At 46.3% G+C, this 17,633-nt stretch overlaps 1 protein-coding gene across 6 annotated transcripts in view; it reads right to left on the reverse strand.

The window, feature by feature from the left end:
- Positions 1–17,633, reverse strand: part of rnf213b (ring finger protein 213b) — a 28,284-nt gene that overhangs the window by 2,329 nt on the left and 8,322 nt on the right. For 5 of the 6 annotated variants that reach the window (XM_053871452.1, XM_053871446.1, XM_053871430.1 and 2 more), the window contains 42 exons: positions 17,466–17,625; positions 17,160–17,377; positions 16,950–17,093; positions 16,727–16,879; positions 15,377–16,586; positions 14,993–15,177; positions 14,601–14,747; positions 10,626–14,297; positions 10,412–10,548; positions 10,252–10,350; positions 10,056–10,168; positions 9,785–9,898; positions 9,691–9,725; positions 9,455–9,611; positions 9,215–9,350; positions 8,913–9,101; positions 8,696–8,835; positions 8,408–8,580; positions 8,134–8,340; positions 7,764–7,951; positions 7,581–7,701; positions 7,126–7,226; positions 6,859–7,038; positions 6,371–6,516; positions 5,415–5,514; positions 5,138–5,249; positions 4,861–5,068; positions 4,395–4,582; positions 4,202–4,327; positions 3,955–4,056; positions 3,650–3,892; positions 2,718–2,802; positions 2,600–2,634; positions 2,121–2,221; positions 1,917–2,061; positions 1,678–1,843; positions 1,512–1,603; positions 1,193–1,438; positions 944–1,076; positions 772–855; positions 387–570; positions 50–251 (listed from right to left, as the gene is read on the reverse strand). In XM_053871452.1, the coding sequence (XP_053727427.1) occupies positions 50–251; positions 387–570; positions 772–855; positions 944–1,076; positions 1,193–1,438; positions 1,512–1,603; positions 1,678–1,843; positions 1,917–2,061; positions 2,121–2,221; positions 2,600–2,634; positions 2,718–2,802; positions 3,650–3,892; positions 3,955–4,056; positions 4,202–4,327; positions 4,395–4,582; positions 4,861–5,068; positions 5,138–5,249; positions 5,415–5,514; positions 6,371–6,516; positions 6,859–7,038; positions 7,126–7,226; positions 7,581–7,701; positions 7,764–7,951; positions 8,134–8,340; positions 8,408–8,580; positions 8,696–8,835; positions 8,913–9,101; positions 9,215–9,350; positions 9,455–9,611; positions 9,691–9,725; positions 9,785–9,898; positions 10,056–10,168; positions 10,252–10,350; positions 10,412–10,548; positions 10,626–14,297; positions 14,601–14,747; positions 14,993–15,177; positions 15,377–16,586; positions 16,727–16,879; positions 16,950–17,093; positions 17,160–17,377; positions 17,466–17,625 (10,677 nt within the window). The remainder of the gene's footprint in view (positions 1–49; positions 252–386; positions 571–771; positions 856–943; positions 1,077–1,192; positions 1,439–1,511; positions 1,604–1,677; positions 1,844–1,916; positions 2,062–2,120; positions 2,222–2,599; positions 2,635–2,717; positions 2,803–3,649; positions 3,893–3,954; positions 4,057–4,201; positions 4,328–4,394; positions 4,583–4,860; positions 5,069–5,137; positions 5,250–5,414; positions 5,515–6,370; positions 6,517–6,858; positions 7,039–7,125; positions 7,227–7,580; positions 7,702–7,763; positions 7,952–8,133; positions 8,341–8,407; positions 8,581–8,695; positions 8,836–8,912; positions 9,102–9,214; positions 9,351–9,454; positions 9,612–9,690; positions 9,726–9,784; positions 9,899–10,055; positions 10,169–10,251; positions 10,351–10,411; positions 10,549–10,625; positions 14,298–14,600; positions 14,748–14,992; positions 15,178–15,376; positions 16,587–16,726; positions 16,880–16,949; positions 17,094–17,159; positions 17,378–17,465; positions 17,626–17,633) is intronic. The other variant, XM_053871422.1, reaches the window with a different exon arrangement.

A 17,633-nucleotide genomic window follows, 5' to 3' on the forward strand; every position in this document is an offset into this window, starting at 1 on the left:
TGAATAGGGACATTCAATAAGATTCAACATTTGTCTGCTGTGGCTTTACCGCTTTGATCAATGGCTTCCCGGCAAAGAAGCGACGAATCATTTGGTTCTGGATCGACTGAAGGTCATAGACGATGTCCATCTCACCACCCTTCTTCAGCATGTAGTGACAATTAGCCAACACAAGGGGCAGCAGTTCACGCTCAGGCTGACACAGGGTCAGCTGCGTCTCTGAGATCCTGTCCAGAGCAACGCTGAAGTCGCTGAAAGAAATGGTTGGATCAGGCTTGTTTCACATTTGAAACTCAGGCAAGGAGAAATGTTCTTGCTTATTTCATCTTCAAAGAGTTTTGCCCTGCTGTATATACCAATTTCAGACACATAATAATTGAACCAACCTGTTGTCGTTTTGACTCGTCTTCCGCGACTCTCTCACCAGGCTGTTATGAGTCTCAGACAGGAAGTCCACCAGAATTCGGAGACATGAACCAGGTCCAGTGCGGCTTGGTGTCAGAAACTCACTTGAACTTTTCATCGTTAGTTCACTGTCGCACAGTCGAACCTCCAAACCCAATTCTGGTGCTGCTCACACACACATACACACACATTTGTGTTCAATAATAAGCTCAATGAACTCAATAGCTCACAGTTGAGCAAAGCAGCGAGTGCACAGTGGTATTGCAACACTTGTAGTGTCCATTAACATACATTAGCTGAACACATGCCAAATGATGTAGGACACAGAAGTATGCTCACTAGTGGAAAGATTTATTCTTGCCATACCGTTGTTCACCAGATCAGATCGTAAGAAGTTCCATGCACTCAGGAATCTCTCCACCGTCTCCTGTAGCTTCTTCCGCAGGGGCCCTAAAACACGATTAAAACCATCATAGAAGAACCAAGGCTAACAGTCTTTTGTGTCCAGGAACACAAACACACACACACATGCTTGTACCTGCTGGTATCTTCTGAATCTTCTGAATGACAGTATGTGGAGTGGAGTCCAATGAGGGCGGAAACAACCGGATCAGGTCCGAATGAAGAGCAGCAAACGCTGGAAGGTGATGTAGCTGTCTGACACACTTGATCTGTCACACACATGCATAGTCGCACACACACACACACACACATGGAAAGATGGAGATGAGGACACTAATGACGATGGCGAAGACAAATAAAGACGATGACGTGGTCAGATCATCACCTTCCTCAGGAAGAGGATCAGCAGAGGGAACATATTGCGTCCGTCACCTTCATCCACCAGTTGACAGAACTTCTCAATTGTCAGAGTTTCAGGAAGAGTCCAAAAAGTTGAACTCTGCGTGGGGCCGTCGGAGGGCAGGGACAACATTTCCGCAGGGTCACCAAAGATTACTGTCATCAATGGACTCCTGCATACACTGTCGTCCGCTGTGATCACCTGCTGAGCTTCTAGCAACCGCTGTTGCTTCTGACAACAGGAGATAGACTGAAGCCACTGTCCAAGATTTCCAACATGCACACATCAGTGCCCAAAAACACACCTGAGAAAGAACGGGGTTGATGGCAGCTCTACAGACCAGTTCCTCCCAGTTTTCACGGCCACTTCGGGTAGACAGATCCTGTTGGCCTCGGCCTGAATTTGAGCACAAACCTTGAGTCTCCTACTGATCTGAGAGGACAACAGCGACCCAGCGAGCAAAGCCTCACCTCCAGTAGATTCGCGAGCAGCACTGAGGATCAAGTGGACAACCAGGGCTGTGTAATCTTGGTTCTGATCCAGACTTTTCCCCAAAACTGCCAAGTCTGTCTCCAAGTGACTCCATAAGAAGCTGACAACATGTTGTGGCTCAGGATGAATCAGTTGGCCCATGTCCTGTGGTCAGTGATACAAGAGTAACAAAACTGTGACATCACACTCAGAAGTATCTTGGTAAACTCCTCCTGACCTGATGGTTTTTGGTGGCGCCTTGCATCATGGCGAGGTGCAGCAACATGCGCAAGACACACGACTGGACGTATGTGAGCTTGCGCTCCGGAGCCTCTGACCTGCCCGCTGCTGCCCCCAGAATGTGGCCAGTCCGAGTCTGGTCTCTGCAGTGCAACAAATGGTCAGCGCTCTACACATTTGGTGGTGAAAACAACTCACATACCCGCGTGTGTTCTCAGTGAATCCTACAACTGGTGTGTGATTTGTTCCACCAACTGGAGCTTTGCAGTCCGGACATCGAGATAGCACCATAGGTTTTCCACACTGGAGCAGATAAAATATGTTTGTGAAAATGAAAAAAAAGCTTTTCCAAGACATACACCGTCATACATCTTTTCTGGATCACATTTTTTCGGATATAATTTATACACGTTGACAACGGCCATAAAAAGGCTATGGTTTTTTTTTAAAGGAAATCTATAAAATTATATTAACATCTAGTTATGCAATAATTAGTTACACAAAACCAATATACACAGAATGACACAGAAGATCCTTTGGATGAATTTTGTAGATTCTATTGCTTGTCCAAGCAGTTACATGCTACAAAAGGCCATGTGTTTTTATCAACTTTCCCCAAAAATAAACTGAGAAAACAATTGATGCAATGGGAAGCAAAACCTCAGTAGAACGGGTTCTTACCTCCCCAACAAAGCACGGGTGATCGTTGACACAATCTGGAAGAAACAAGGAAGGTTCCAGGCACGTGTCTAAAGCAGCAAAATTCTCAGCAATTAAAAGTCATAAAACAAAAACTTACAGAATGTGCGGAGGCTTCCCCTTTCTCCCAGCCATTGGCGAGCCTCACTAGTCCGGTCCTCTGGCATCGTTGGCAGGAAGAATCTCTGAGAGATGTAGAGAAGAGTTTTGGTATGCGCTCCATTTCACAACACTCTCAGATAAAAGTTGAAGTGAAGACAGATATTACTGTGGGGAAAATGTAAAGTTTACAAATTGTTATTACTAAAATAACCACAATAATAAACAGAACTGAAATGTTAAAGTCTCTTTAATAATGAACAAATGAATGCATTCATAGTCATAAAATTCTATTTAAACTTTGGTGCGGTCCTAAGAATAAAAAAAAAAAAATCGAATTGACCACGCACCGTCATTAACTGTTGATAAATGTGATGGATTGTCCATTTACATGCAAAGGTACAGTGTAGAAATAAATATATTCAAACTTGGTGAGGGAGATAGAATGTTTAGCATTTTTATCTTTATTATCCCTCTGACTTTGAGAAACTGGTTGGCACATGCTTCAGCAAAAACAGTTGCAAGAGATAAGATGTGCGTTTGGTGACTGATGTCCAGTAGTCACCAGTGCTGTAAGTCAAAGCCAAGATAAATAAAGATAAATAAATGTGTTTTTCACAAACCACAGTGCCTGTTTTAATCATTCCAAGGGGAAAACAATTCCTGTTACAGACACCATACTTGGAAACAAGGGGCCATTTTAGCAGCTTCAAACATGGAACCTCTCGTTCACTAGAGCAGCTCTGACATGTTACCTCACCTGCTATGTCACACCAAGACAGATCTCCATCCACCACAGCTCATTGAGAGTAAAAGTATCAAGTGATTAACTTGCTTTTTCACATTAACACAGACAGCCCTGCGTAATTCATTCATTTGAAAGTCAAAATACAAATATTCATTAATAAAAGGAGTCACAGAAAAGATACTCACGGTGGCGCTGTTGGTCTGGAAGGCAATCAACCTCAGAGGATCCAGCAAAGAGTTCCTACTGAGCAGAACTGAGTCCAGGTGGACTAGCAACTCCAGCAGCTTCAGTCTCTGAGAAGAGAGACTTGGCTCCACTCGCAGACTTGAGCTCCGTCCACCCAGGCTGTTGTCCAGCAGCGATGAGCAGAACTCTATAACCTGGTCTGCTTTGACACGCTTCAGCAAACGGTTCAGTCTGGACACTTCCTGTGGATCCACTCTCAAGGTCAAGCAAGCCACTGCGTATGTATGAGCGCTTGACGACTCACCTCTGGTGAAGGATGCACTTTAACATCAGCAGACCTGAAGCGACTCGTGATCCGACTGAACAGAACCAAAACCAGCAGGCCTATCCTCGGACCCGTCAGGTTCTTTACAAGAATAAAATGCATTGATGTAAGTGTGGATGAGCTTGTAAATCTGAGCAAACAATCTGTGCCTAAACAATGATGTGTGATGAAGCCAGGAGGTACAACGCATGGTGATTAGATCAGATGTTCCTGTCAACAATCTGACCTGGATCTCCATCAGGAACCGGTCTGATGGCCTTTGTAAGAGAACCAGGTCAAGAGCATCTCTCAGAGTCCGGTACTGTGGCCCGCAGCAGAGGAATAGGTCCATCTTAAAGGCGGACGACGATTTCTGATAACACAGACATTGATGTATAAAAAGTGCAGTCACATGATAATCTATTTTCCATCCTGGGCACCTGCAATCGTAGCAGATGAGGCGGGAAGATCCACCTCCGGTGGGGTTCGTTCATCAGGGTCAGTACTAGGTCCTGGCTGGCGCACTGGTATAGAGCTCTCAGTAGGTAGATCCTGTTCCAATCGTTCAGTCCAGACTCACACAGTGCCTTCACTTGGTGGAGGAACTGCATCGCTTCACCTCCATTCACTATGAAGCACCAGAGGAGGACCATTGTCATATATTTGCTTTTTATCTCCCACATCCGCACATCTCCCTCAACTCCTTGTCTGTTCTACCTAACCGCTGTGTCATGTCCTTGCACATACACCCAATCCATCCCATTGATTCCTTAGCTGTGTCTCCTCTGTCTTTCAACCACCTTGTAGCCTCATAATAACATCAGGAAATTGTGACCAAATATGTGCTGCTGTGTTGTAAAACATCAGCATTGGTCAACATTTATCTCCTTTGTTGCTTCTCTTTACCTTCATCTTCGCTTTGCTCTTTCAGGATCTCAGCAGCTGAGTTCAGACAGATCTTCAGTCTTGCAATATTAAGTAGGAACTCAGCTGGATCCTGGTGCCTGTCTGCAGTCTGCTTCCGGATTAGTCTGCTGAGGAACATGGTATCGGACCTCAGCTTTTCTTTCAAACTAGGGGGCTGGCCTCTGGCACTGGAACACACCAGTGAGTCCTGAAAAAAGAAGTAGTTGTTGAAGCATTTACATCGTCACCCCAACCTAAGACACGGTCACTCAGATACTTGGAAGCAGTTGGCGAAGAGCAGGTAGAGTTTTGTGTGGTCGTCTGGGTTCAGCAGGTTCTCTCTCAGGTTCTTCAGGTACTTCTGGATGTGGATCTTCGCCTCGTCAAAGCTAGTGGACAAAAAAAATGTTCATTCCGTGGTTGCTGCGACAGACATGTAGTGAACAAGATTTGTCTAAAAGAAGTGTTGAAAGGAGAAACCACCTTTTGACCCTGTGGTGGTCAAAAGCCCTCAAATTGACTGACATTCATTAGCAGGGACGTAGTAGTCTTACCTGTGTTGGAGCAGCAGCTTCGGCAGAACAGAACGGACCACTGGACTGGTGTCAACACACCCCAGGAATGGTGTGAGCTGCCGGGTCTTGTAGACACCACCTGAAAGTGAAGGAGAGGGAGTGACAGGAGGAGGCAGGGACGCAGCAGGTGCCTATTTATGATGCAAATTCCACTCAGAAAATCAAATTACTCAAGTTGGGATTAACGATAGTATAATTTGCTTTAGTTGAGGGCTGTCGTAGTACACCTGTATTCACAACATAAAACAGAAAAAAATTCGGTGTCAAATATTGTGTAAAAAATGTGTGCAAAAATTGTGTAAACGACATTGACTCCCATGTCTTTTTGTTGTGGATGCAGTGCTTATTTTACACTGGTTCTGGTGCCATCGTGCTCACTCCCTGCCAGTGCGAGCCTCGATCTTCTACTCAAAGTTTTATTTCCTCATCTATGATCAGCTTCTGAACACTCCTCATCACCAGCACGACACCCACCAGTGAGTGAAAGCTCGTTCGGATGACAGAAAACCTGATGTGCGGCGGCAACTGTGTCATTTATTCATGCTACATCATCCACAACTCATGAGAGTCAAACAAGGAAGTGACTCTGTGTCTTCAGTTCCTGAGTCACAGGCCAGCCGTGCCAACTTCAGACCAGAGGCAGCTTTGGAGCAAGGTGGAACGTTGGTCTGTTACAACTGAACAGTCGGCGGCAGTTCCATTCTATAATCTGATTCAATTCAAATGGAGGTGAGCACATCTCTTGTGGCTCAGAATATAACCAATCAAATCCAATTTAACTCCAAATCAAAATAAAAAGATAGGCAAAGGAGACTTTGGGAAAAAAAAATGAACTGAAGACGAAGAAAAGAATTTAAATCAGATCAGAGGAATAAATTGAGAACTGATGTCAGGAAAGGAGAGCAGGAGGGAGTGTTAGTTCAATTGGGACATACCATCAACTGAGACTAAAATGGAGAAGAGCTCCTCAATCACGCCCTCTGCTGGAGTCTGTCCGTCACATAACCAGAACCTTGACACCACATCCAGGAAGAATCGGTTGCAGACCCCTCTGACGTCCGATAGTTGTTTCAGCGACATTCTGGCAGCAGAAAAGAAATGTGAAAATTGAGTGAGATAGTTTGCGTCCGACTGTTGTTTATATACATTGGTCCCGATGTATTACATCACCCTAGTCTTGAGGCCCATCCAGACAGTTGCACTCGGTTTTTTAAAAGCTCAAACTGCGGAATTTCAATTCTAGAATGTTCACTTTGTTTATGCAGATGTGAAACATGTTTCTGACTGCAGCTGTCCAGCGTTGGGCACAAGCTTGCTGAGCATTCACTTGGATTGTTAACATAACACGTAAGGGCTCCTACACAACTATGCCAGTGTTATCATGAGATTACCAAACAAGACCGCGACCAAGGATAAGACTCACTGGACACTGGGGTTTATGGTCGGCTTGAAGTCATTTGGCAGCTCCTTTCGACACGTTGGACAGGAGAGCCTCTGTTGTCGGACAGATTCTTGGACACATGACAGACAGACAGTGTGTCCGCATGGGAGAACAGACGGGTCTCTGAGCTCCAACAGACAGACAGCACAGGATGTGCCAAACCTGCGTGAAGAAGAATGGCGAAAAAAATGTCACTTTTCATCTTAAATTGTCTCAATATACTATGTTTCTCCACAAATGTTGTCTGACCTTAGATTCCGGCTGACGGACTCGTCATGAAAAGAATTGAGGATGCGGATCAGCTGGCAAAGTGCGTCCACGCTGTGGAGGTCAGGCGACCCCCGTGAGAGCTAACAGGAGAACAATGTGGTCAGTATAAAACCTGTGGTTTCCACCATAACACGATGCACAGAGGACGCACAAAAACCGCAAAACACCAGCAGGTGAAGACGGGCTGATGACGTTCATGGAGCTGTGTTGTCATTTCACTTTAAGTGGACTCTGACTTTGTTAAACCTCCGGATGTGTGCTGACTGTTGGTGTGTTCACCCAACTCTTTCACGCGCAACACAAAGTGTGTGATCTTCTTTGGTCTTCCAGAGTGACACTTCCTTCTTGTTTATGAACAGTGTTTGTCGCAGATGTTTCCATGGAAGGCAGGAATTTAGCCTGACATTCTCTGATAAGGAAGTGACGTCACTTACACCGAGGAGTAGGCAGCAGTGTTTGAGTGACAGCTCCTTCAGCTTCTCTCCATGGTCTTTCACGTTAAATACCACGTTCTGGATGAAGGAAGCCACCAAGAGGAGACTGGACCACAAGGACCTGCCGGGGATATGATACATTAAAATCTAACATTGCTCCATAAATAATCCCAGCAGACTGACCGGAGGGAGTCCAGGCGCTGAAGGCTGGCAGGTCCACAGAGAGCGCGGTACTGCTGAGCAAAGGCTTGGTCCAGACAAGGCTGCAAGAGGTCCACTCGGCTGATAAATTCCTCGCACTCATCCAGTGATTGCACTGTCAACAGTTTGGCTTGTTCCACACTGATGCCCAGAGCCACGATGTCCTCCATCTTACAGACAAGAAGACATCATGCAGAGGAAACACTTATGGAGCCAAAACACACATTAAACTCCAGTTCAACTAACCACAGGGTAACTGGAGCTGAAGTCAGAACATAAATACACACCAACTGGTGAATGAGTAAAGATAGAGCAATAGTTCTTCAGTGTTGACACTGACACAGTCACTAACCAGGTATTCAGGTTCCACCTTTGTTGAGCTTTGCAGAGTCACCGCTGCTGCCACGGACGGCTGCAGGGCCATCAGTTGGCACAGAGAGTCCAGTCGAGGAGCGAAATGTTTGGCAGCTGCTGTGATCCAAGCAGGGGAGAAATCGGCAGCGACACCATGCGAGTGCTGGAGCTCAGAAACACAACCCAGCACTGCTGTGGAGAGCACCTGCAAGTGAGCATGAGGAACCGTGGTCAGAGGGGAGTCTGCAGGGAATATCGCCACATGGGATCACCTGGGCCTCCTCATGAGAGTTGAGCTTCATTGAGAGCAGCAAGAAATCCTTCAGAAAGCGAGCAAAGAAATCACGCTGCTCCTCATCAGAGAGCTTTTGTAGGTGCTGACTCAGCATGCTGCTACGAAAACTGCTCATGAAGCGCAGAACACGCTGATCGGTACCGTCGGTGACTAAAATGGGAATGATGGGAAAGAGCAATTACAACTTTAAAACACAAGTTGTAATGTGCTGACGCAGTTCTATCACGACTGTTTAATTTTGTGACTTGTAAGTAGGAAAGCAGACCCAAGTTTGGAATGAAATCCGACTCCTCCCACAAGGTTTCCAGCTGCAATTTGATGAGCCAGCTGAAGGGGGCAGCACATCGTTCCTCCACACCTGACAATATGAAATAGTGCTGCACCAGCACCTCTTGATCTGTGCCACTGCACCAAAAGAAAATGATACAACACACTTCTGTCATGCAACACGTCATCACAAAAACACAGGAGACTGATGTCACCTCAGATTTGGGGAAGGAGTTAGATCCAGGCTATGTGAGTCTCCAAGGAGGTCCAACCACATGACCACCAGTCCGGAACTATTGTTCTCTTCAAAGAGATGGTCCAGGTTAGCATAGCGGTCGATGACCTCCAGGATGTTAGTCAGGATTGGTGTGATCATGGACTGAAGGTGGCGCCACAGCGTGCGTCTAGAGACAAAGACAATGACTCTCAACTAGCCAGACTTTCAACATTTATGCTCATTCACTTTGGTTTCAGTCAACAAGACGTTCAATTAATCGAAGGATAAATAGTACAATACCTGAGGGTCCCCCCCTCCTGAAGCGCCTGTCGTTTCTTAGCTTGGTTGCTGACCCAATGTTCTGGAGCCTGCATTCTTTCTTCCAGTAGTTTGAGCTGAGTAGACAGACGCTCTAACAGTAATCGCTGGAAGCGATCTAGACCAAAGTCAAAGGACATAAGTAAGACAAACAAGACAAAGACCAATTTCAAAGCTTCGTTTGATGCAGTCCAACCTGTTGAAATAAATCGAGTCCATTACCTGCTGTGCTTCCTTGACCAGGACTCAGGAGCTTCAGAAGAATGTGCATTCTCTGCATGCTCCGAGAGGAGACATTGTCCGGGTCCCTCAGCAAACCCACTGCCTTCTGAACACACGACCGAACTAGAGACAGGCTGTCGAGGTGGGGGCTCCCATGCTGGGATAAAATACCACCAGTTTGTTAGATTCCTGCAAACTAATTTGATCAGGGACTAGAAGTATTAGTTGGAATGTACCTTTTTAGTCAGTGCTCCAGTAGCTTCCTGGTTCTCTGTAAAAGGTCGACATATATGTCAAGTCTTGACTGCATCCACAGAAAGAGTGCACTACCTGATGGTGATGTGCTGAGCAGGTCACTGATCAAAGTCCCACAGTAAACCAGAAGGTTTGGGCTCATGTCCTTTGAGTCCTTCAGGTCGTCAATGTGCACAGAGTGCCAGACACCTTTGGGAAAACAGTTTCTTTATTGTTAACTTCCCCAAAGGGATAATACAGAAATGACCAAATATTTTTTAGATAGTTGAAACTTTGTCACTGGGGACAAATAGTTGCACAGTAGATCAAACCGAAGCCTTCAGGGGAGCTTCATCTTCTTACGAACCTCCTTGAAAGCCGATGTATTGGGACTGACTTGTGATTCTGGAAACTTTGACGATGAAAATCACCCAACACGTACAGTTCTGCAGAGTCATCACGTGATTCATGGTGCAATATCTGCAAGGCGACATATTGATTTCAATGGAACATTTTACAAAGTGCTACAGCACTGACACACGGTTTATGCAGAGTTTCCCTACTTTGCTGTTGCTATGAGCTCACTGCTGCAGTGAGACTCCTCAAGGTCCACCTGGATCAAAAGGACATTATGGCAGTTGACGCTGTCCGACAAGAAGCCCCTTGAACACAAATTGCATGGTTAAAAGTGAATTGAAAAACCGTGACACTTCTTTAAGATACCTGATTTTGGTGCGGAAAGACACCTCTGTGTCAAACTGATGGAGGGACAGCAGTAGAATATTGTCTATTTCCAAACCCAACAATTGAGCAATCGCTTTTATGTCTGCTGAGGTCAACACGCTGGAGAACGTTGTTATCTGTTTAAAACACAAGCACATCAGGTGAAGTCAAAAAAACAAGGTTGGCAAAGAATATGGGACATGTCTGTAGTTACCTCCAGGAACTTTGTGGACGAAAGATTGTGGTCTTTAAAGTCCTGCAGGAAGTCTCGAAGAGAGTGCTGATGATGCTGCTCAAAGTACATTCTTTGGAGTTTTCCCCTCTCTGACTCTGTAAGACCTGAAAACTTGAGTCTCATCACAGCGTCAGGAGAAGAAGTGTTGAGCAGGAACATTTTGGCTGATTGGAAAACTTGGGCTTCCAGGTCTTCCTCTGCTGATCCGTCTGTTGGTTTGTTTTCTAATTCTTCTTCACCATATTGTTGTGAGGAACTGTCCTCAGCTTTTTGATATGACGCCGGTTCAACCGCCATGTCTGTCACTTCTGTGGTAGAACTTTTGTCTTTTTTCTCTTTATTTTCTTGCATTTTCTTTTCCAGAGCCTGGAGGAGGGCACTTGCACAAGCATCTCCATGAAATCCAACAAAAACATCAGACAGTTGGAAATCCTCCAGCGAAGCACACGTGAACTCCTTCACCCACTCTGTGAGTTTGTGAAGGACTCTGCGTTGCCATGGCTGCAGATCTGTGCTGCGGTCTACCTTGTGTTTCTCAAGTCTGTTAATGAGAGGAACTGGAAAGTGCTCGTAGACCTTCTTCTGATCCTCCACAACAATCAGTCTGAAGTTTGTGTGGACTCGACATTTGACTCTGTGGGAGCCGAGACCCAGATCAACGTACTGCTGCTTGCCGAGGTAGACGTAGTACTGGTTCAAGGCATCGTAGAGGCTTTCGTAGAGATTTTGCATATTAAGTAGGACAACGGTTCGTCCAGTCTCCATGCAAGTTTTCACTCGGTTCACATTGTGGCAGATGTGGGCATATTCCTGGTCTTTTGCAAATCCGGAGCCGAAAATGATTTCAGGCTGAACACGGTCTCCCTTGGAGAAGATTTGCTGCTGGAGAGTATGAAGGGCCGCGCTGTTTGTAGTGAGCAAAAGCAGGTAGCGGCTTTCCTGCTCAGGTTCATGCTCAAGATTCTTCTTCACCATTTGCAAAGTGCTGGGCCTTTGAATTTCATTTTGACTTTGGAGGACCTCATGAAAAAAACTGACTGGATCAAAGCCCTCAGGCTGCCCACTGAAGTTTCTCAGGATTGCCTCCACCAACTGGCTGTCATTTGGCTCCTGTTGTGAGGACTTCACTGCGGTGAAGATCATCTTGATGAGGCTGTAATAATCGCGGAGACCAAAGAACTGGTTCTTTGAGGTTTTCTCACAAATCGCCAGAAAAGCTTTTGCCAAACTTGGGAAGAGGTGTTTTATTTTGAGAAGAATTTGTCTGGATGACGAACAGATGCCCTTGGCTGTTTCTACAAGCTCATCCTCGCTGGGATCCCATCTGGACACAAATATTCCTCTGTTCATTTTTGCTGGGTCCAAAGCCCAGTTGGAAATTCCGACAAAACCAACCTTCATGTGTGGGTCAGGTTGGTCGTCAATACTTCCGTCCTCTAAAAGAGGATGAAGAGTCTTCAGGGGCATCTGAGGTGAGTCTTCTGCTAGTCCAATCTCATCAAGCACCACGACAGAAACGTACTCATCCATGTTTTTGTCTTTCTGGAACCGGGCACAGTTTCTGAATGTTGCAATGATGCCCTCAGGACTTGAGTGAGGACTGCACTGGAAGGACACCATGTGAACCTGTTTCAGTTTCTTGAAGAGTTTGCAGTGAGAATTCTGGCCCTGCATGGCGTCAGCTACCACCGTTTTAGCGAGGGACTTTGAACTGCCTGGTTTTCCAACCAGGAAGAGTGGAATTCTGAGCTCAATGCAAACCACCATGAGAAAGACATTCTCCTTGAGGGCAACATTTTTGGCAATGGTCTCCCTGGTTCTAATGTTTTTAAGGAAGAAGTCTTGACAGTTGGAAATTTCTTCCTGCAGTGATACTGAGGAAGAGAAGGCGACTGGAAAGAACCGGCAGATTGTGGTGAGATACTCCTCTTTAGCTACAAGGGACGGATAATAGCAGACCCCAACAGCAAGAATCAGACACTTCAGAGTTTTGTCACCGTTGGTCAGATGGGAGTGGTTGTGAAAGAAGTCCTGGCTGTGCTTGTAGAACCACACCAGCACCTTCATGGACCTTTCCACATCCCTCAAACTCACAAAACTGCACTCGTCTTTCCGGCTCCTCATGTATTTCTGTGAGGCTGACAGAACCTTTGACACTACGTCCCAGCAGTCAACAGGTAACTGATGGTCTCTCATGGCCCTCAAAACAATCTGTTGGATGTAGGAGTACTCAGTGGAGTCACTGAGCTGGCCAAAGTCCCAAACCAAAGCAGCCATGCTGGGTGGTAGAGGGTGGACCCTGTAGACCAGTTGTCTCAGGGGGACGTTACCAATGCGATCAGCTGTTTCTTCTGCTTTAACTCTGTAGCCTAATCCTGCAAGTTCCAAACGTTCTACCATTTCTGGTGAATGCTTTCTGTACGGGTTGCAAGCAGCTATGATCTTCAAACCGCTCATCTTTAGTGGGTTGCCTCGGACTGAGCGATCACACAGGACTTCTTTGATGGCGAAAATATCTTCGGTGGTATTTGCCTCATCAAAGAATAAAATGGTGTCAATTTTATGGATGCGGGTGTTTTGCTCAGCAAGCAGCTCAGCCTCTTGCACCTTTCTGTAGATCATCTCTGCTGTGGTTCCGCCATGGACCTTGACAAGTACCATGTTCTGTGTGGGTCGGTTATGCCTCTGCAGTGCACAGAGAAAGCGTACTAACCGGGTTTTGCCACAGCCAGTCTCTCCCATGATGACTACTGGAATTCCGCAACGCAATCTCATGTGAATGGCGAGCATCTTCATCACATTGTCAGCTGTCAGTTCATACGTAGGATCTGGATCAAAGTCTTGGTCTGTCTTCTCTGCACGGACAACGCACGAAATACGCCTCAGTTTGTCTGGACGTGGCAACTGGTCAAAGTCCTCCGTCAGACAAATTCTTTGCCGCTGTAAGTCCTGGAAGAGCTTCTGTGACATCACGTTCACGAGAAGAACATTTTTGCTGCGGGGATCAACAGCGCAGAGTGAGGTTTGTCCTCTCGGAACCATCACATGGAAGCCCAGAAAAGACATAGATATTCCATCAGCATTGAAGAAAATGTAGGGGTGGGACTCAGTCTCCCAGCGTTTACGGAGCGTCAGGCCAGCAAGAACCTCCTCCTCGAGACCTTCATCGATTTGTAGCCGGGAACTTTGGTCTGATGAGTTCAGAGAAGGTGAGGCAAAATCTCTTGCCATCAAAATCATGAACTTGACAACGAAGCCTTTGAACCCTGCCATCTGGCCGGCTAGAAAGTCGGGATCGCAGTAAACTGAGTTCTCACAGTCTTTCAGTTGAACATTAAGGAAGCGAGAAAAGTTCTTCAGCTCAGACCAGGAAGGATCTTTCATGCCACAGTGTTGGAGAAGGTGTGTGAGGCAGTCGACATGACTTCCTCTTGTGACTCCTTCCTGATAGTTGAAACGGTCTAAGTTCTGGTTTTGTCTGTACATTTTCAAATACTGGTATGGTCTTTGAATACCCTCACTGCTGAACTCTGTCCCATCAATCAAACGATGGGACCCCATTTGTTGGTTCCCTGTGGTCAACAACTGCTCCACCTCTTTCGGAGCTTGACATTTGACAGTTGGTAGAACATCCAGGAGAGTCCCATTGGTCTACAGGAGATAATACCAACAATACTCAACAGCTGTCCATCAAAATCAATGACGTCAATGACATTGGGAAATTTTGATGGTGGCAGAAAGTTAAGGGACATGAAGGGTTGTCTGTTAGTTTTCAAATGCTTCAAATCAAGGAAAAACATTACAATAAGGCTGAAACATTTTTACTGTACTTTACTTTTTTTCTATGCTATTGAAGAACTAAGGTTAGAAAACAGTGACATCTGAAAGTCAGCTTTGGAGTTTGTTGACAAAAACACAAATATAGGTTGAAAAGGATTCTAAGAAGCTTTGTACCTGAGAGGAGTCAGACCTCCTGTGGGGTCTCATGACCTCGATGATAATCAGGTGTGCTGGGTTTTTCCTCCAAAGCATCCCGTATCTGTCGCTCAAACATCCCAGTACCAACAATTGGAACACGACCTCCTCTAGTCCAGAACGGACCTGAAATGAAACAGATGAGGAAAAACCCTCTCTTTCTTTGTTTATTTTCCTTTCTCCGTTTGAAACCACTATGAGTTCAGTGCTCACTCTCCTAAACACTTCCACACCCCAGTTGGGATGTACCATGGGTAGAGTACTCTCCCAGGAATAAGGTAAAATAATCCTTTGTTCGCCCGACAAAGAGGACTTTTTGAAAGACATGTATAGAAAATGAACATTTGGTGGATAGAAGCCCTTGTACTTACCACTGCCGTGTCAATGTGTAGCAAAACAGGATCCTGTTCCCTCGACACAGTCAGCTGTCCCAAAAGCATTTGGACAAATGAGTCAACGCTGATGTTTGGTTCTGTGAGTCTGATGGTGATGAGTTTCGCCCTGGGACGTTCCAGCAGTTCTTTCTCTGCCAACCGTTTCACATAAAGAGATTTTCCTGGGGACAGACAGGACACCTCCACATGAAAACACTGATGTCAAAAGTGAAAAGGGAATCCATCACATTAAAAGGAGAGCTTCATCAGAAACACTGCACCTATTAACCACACATATCAAAGAGAAATGAAGGAAGACATAACCAAATGATCAACCGCACGTAAGAACAAATGGGCTCTCTGCGGCCAGCTGGGTCTCACCTACGGCAGGACGAGTAGATGACACCACCAGGACTGAGAGGCGGTCCATCGACACTGGTTGGACCGACCTCTGGGAGAAATGATGTAGCAGATACCTGTGGACCTCAGCGGCAGATGGATTGATACCCATCTGAACCTTGTCACTGCTGAAGAATGAGGGTACGTAACGGTACTGGTGGTCCACTGGGCTGACGATAACCAGCCGGTACTGTGTTCCAGCTCTCTGCTCCAACTCTTCATAGAGTTGACCCAGAACAAAACCCACGTCATAACACAGCAGCCCTGGATTGACAAGGCAGTAGATCTTCTTCCAATTCTTCCCAGAAGCTGGGCCCAGGGCTCGTCTGAGGAATAACTCCACCTCCTCAGCTGTTGTGTCCTCACTGCAGAGCATAACCTCATCAGACGAGGGCAGCGGCTGGTCTGCACTAAAAGCAAACAGGGTCAGGACCGTGGTCAGAACGTCTGTTTTGGCACAGAGTACAAGATTTGGTTTTCCCTCCTGCAAGACTGCTGGAAATCTCCTGAAGGCCTGTAGCTGATTCTGGTCAGCCAGGCAGGACAGGAAGTGCGCCAGAGTACGAAGGTCCAGGTACTCTCTCAGGAGTAGTGGCATGTTGGCTTTGAACCTTCCCCAGAACTCCTCAAGTGTTTCGCCCTTCTCACTTATGACCATTGATGAATTGCCTGGGTCTTCATCTTCTGAGGAGAACTCCATCAAGTCCTCCTGTCCAGACATTTTGACATCTTCCTGGTCAGCCTTTAGCCGGGAGACAAGACTCTCTGCGCAACTATAAGCATACCTCAGGTCTGCAAGGTTGCACTGAGGTTTGACAGGATGTAGCAAGAACCAGAGCTGCTGTGGTGCCGGGCTCTGCTGAAAACAGACCCGGTATAACCAGTGACTAAGATAGACCAGTTGCTGACAGGTGAAGTGGTTCATCAGATGGAACCGTGATCGCATTAGCTGGATGTAGGAAGTCCAGTCCTTGTGGCAGAGTTCCAGAGTTTGGGCAAGTTGCTGAATGCAGCCCATCGTGGTTCCAGAGTAATGGAACTCCCGGCGAGTTGAAGGGCTGAACACAATCCTGATTTGAAGGAGAAGTTCTGGACTGCATTGGACTTGCATCTTGCATTCCCGAAACAGAAAATTGCCAGATATTTGCATCTGGTAGAGGATGGAGGCGAGACGCTGGACTCCCTCGAAGACCTACAGACAACAAGACCAGCCGTGAAACTCACCACTGTGAGCTGATATTATATGTTTTAGGTTCCTTCAAGTATCTTTGTTGTTTTTTGACATATTCATGCCATAACGTCTTTGAAACACCAAGTGAGTCCATGACTTACCTCAGAGAAGGTGTCGACCTGATGGTGGTGGCGTTCGCCTCGTGATGACATCAGCATGAGTTTGTTCTGGAGCTCCAGCAGTTCATCCAGTCTCAGAGTCTTCACCTCCTGATCCCGGGTGAGTATGAGGCGAACCATGTTTTGTAGTCTCTGCTGTAAATACAAGAGAAAGAAGTCAGCAACTCTGTGATCAGTCCTAGTTATGATCGCCACACATTTAGACCTTCTGTGTGTTTTGGTCTGAACAGCAGATGTGGAAGACACCACGATCAATGATGGCCGCCACAAGCGACAACGACGACTCCTCCACCGACCCATGAGTTTCCTTCAGAGATTTCAACCAGTCAAGCCAGCGGGTCGATTCAACCTGTTGACCAAAACCGATGTTACTTTCTTACACTTTCAATCTACATCGATGTCACAAAACTCGTACCAGTTTGTCCGCAAGTTTGTCGTCACGTCGCTGCATCTCCCAAACTCTTGCGGCCATCGACAGGAACTGGTCCAGTCCAGTGTTGGGAGGAAGGGAGTAGATGAGCGGTCCGTAACCAAGGACAGCGTCATGGAAACTTACTACCCGGTCAATCTCAACACCGTTGTCTCCAGCTGAGATACATGCTAGTTCCACAAATACTTTCACATGACTCTGGTCTGATGGAAAATGAGAATGAGGGTCAGACGTTGCTTATTTTCTATCAATCATTATTTTTTTGTGTAGTGAGGAAGTCGAACATCTCACTCTCCAAGTTCCTTTTAACCCAGTGGACCAGAACCAGACTGGACGCGAACGCCTCCAGACAGAACCGCTGCTGTTCAGACATGCCAGCAAGTGGTTTTTGGGCTTGGATGAGGTGGTCACCGATGGAGCCCAGCGCCACTTTCTGAAAACGATCTTCTCTCTGTTAAT

Source organism: Synchiropus splendidus, chromosome 1, assembly GCF_027744825.2.
Source record: "Synchiropus splendidus isolate RoL2022-P1 chromosome 1, RoL_Sspl_1.0, whole genome shotgun sequence".
Classification (NCBI taxonomy): Eukaryota; Metazoa; Chordata; class Actinopteri; order Syngnathiformes; family Callionymidae; genus Synchiropus; species Synchiropus splendidus.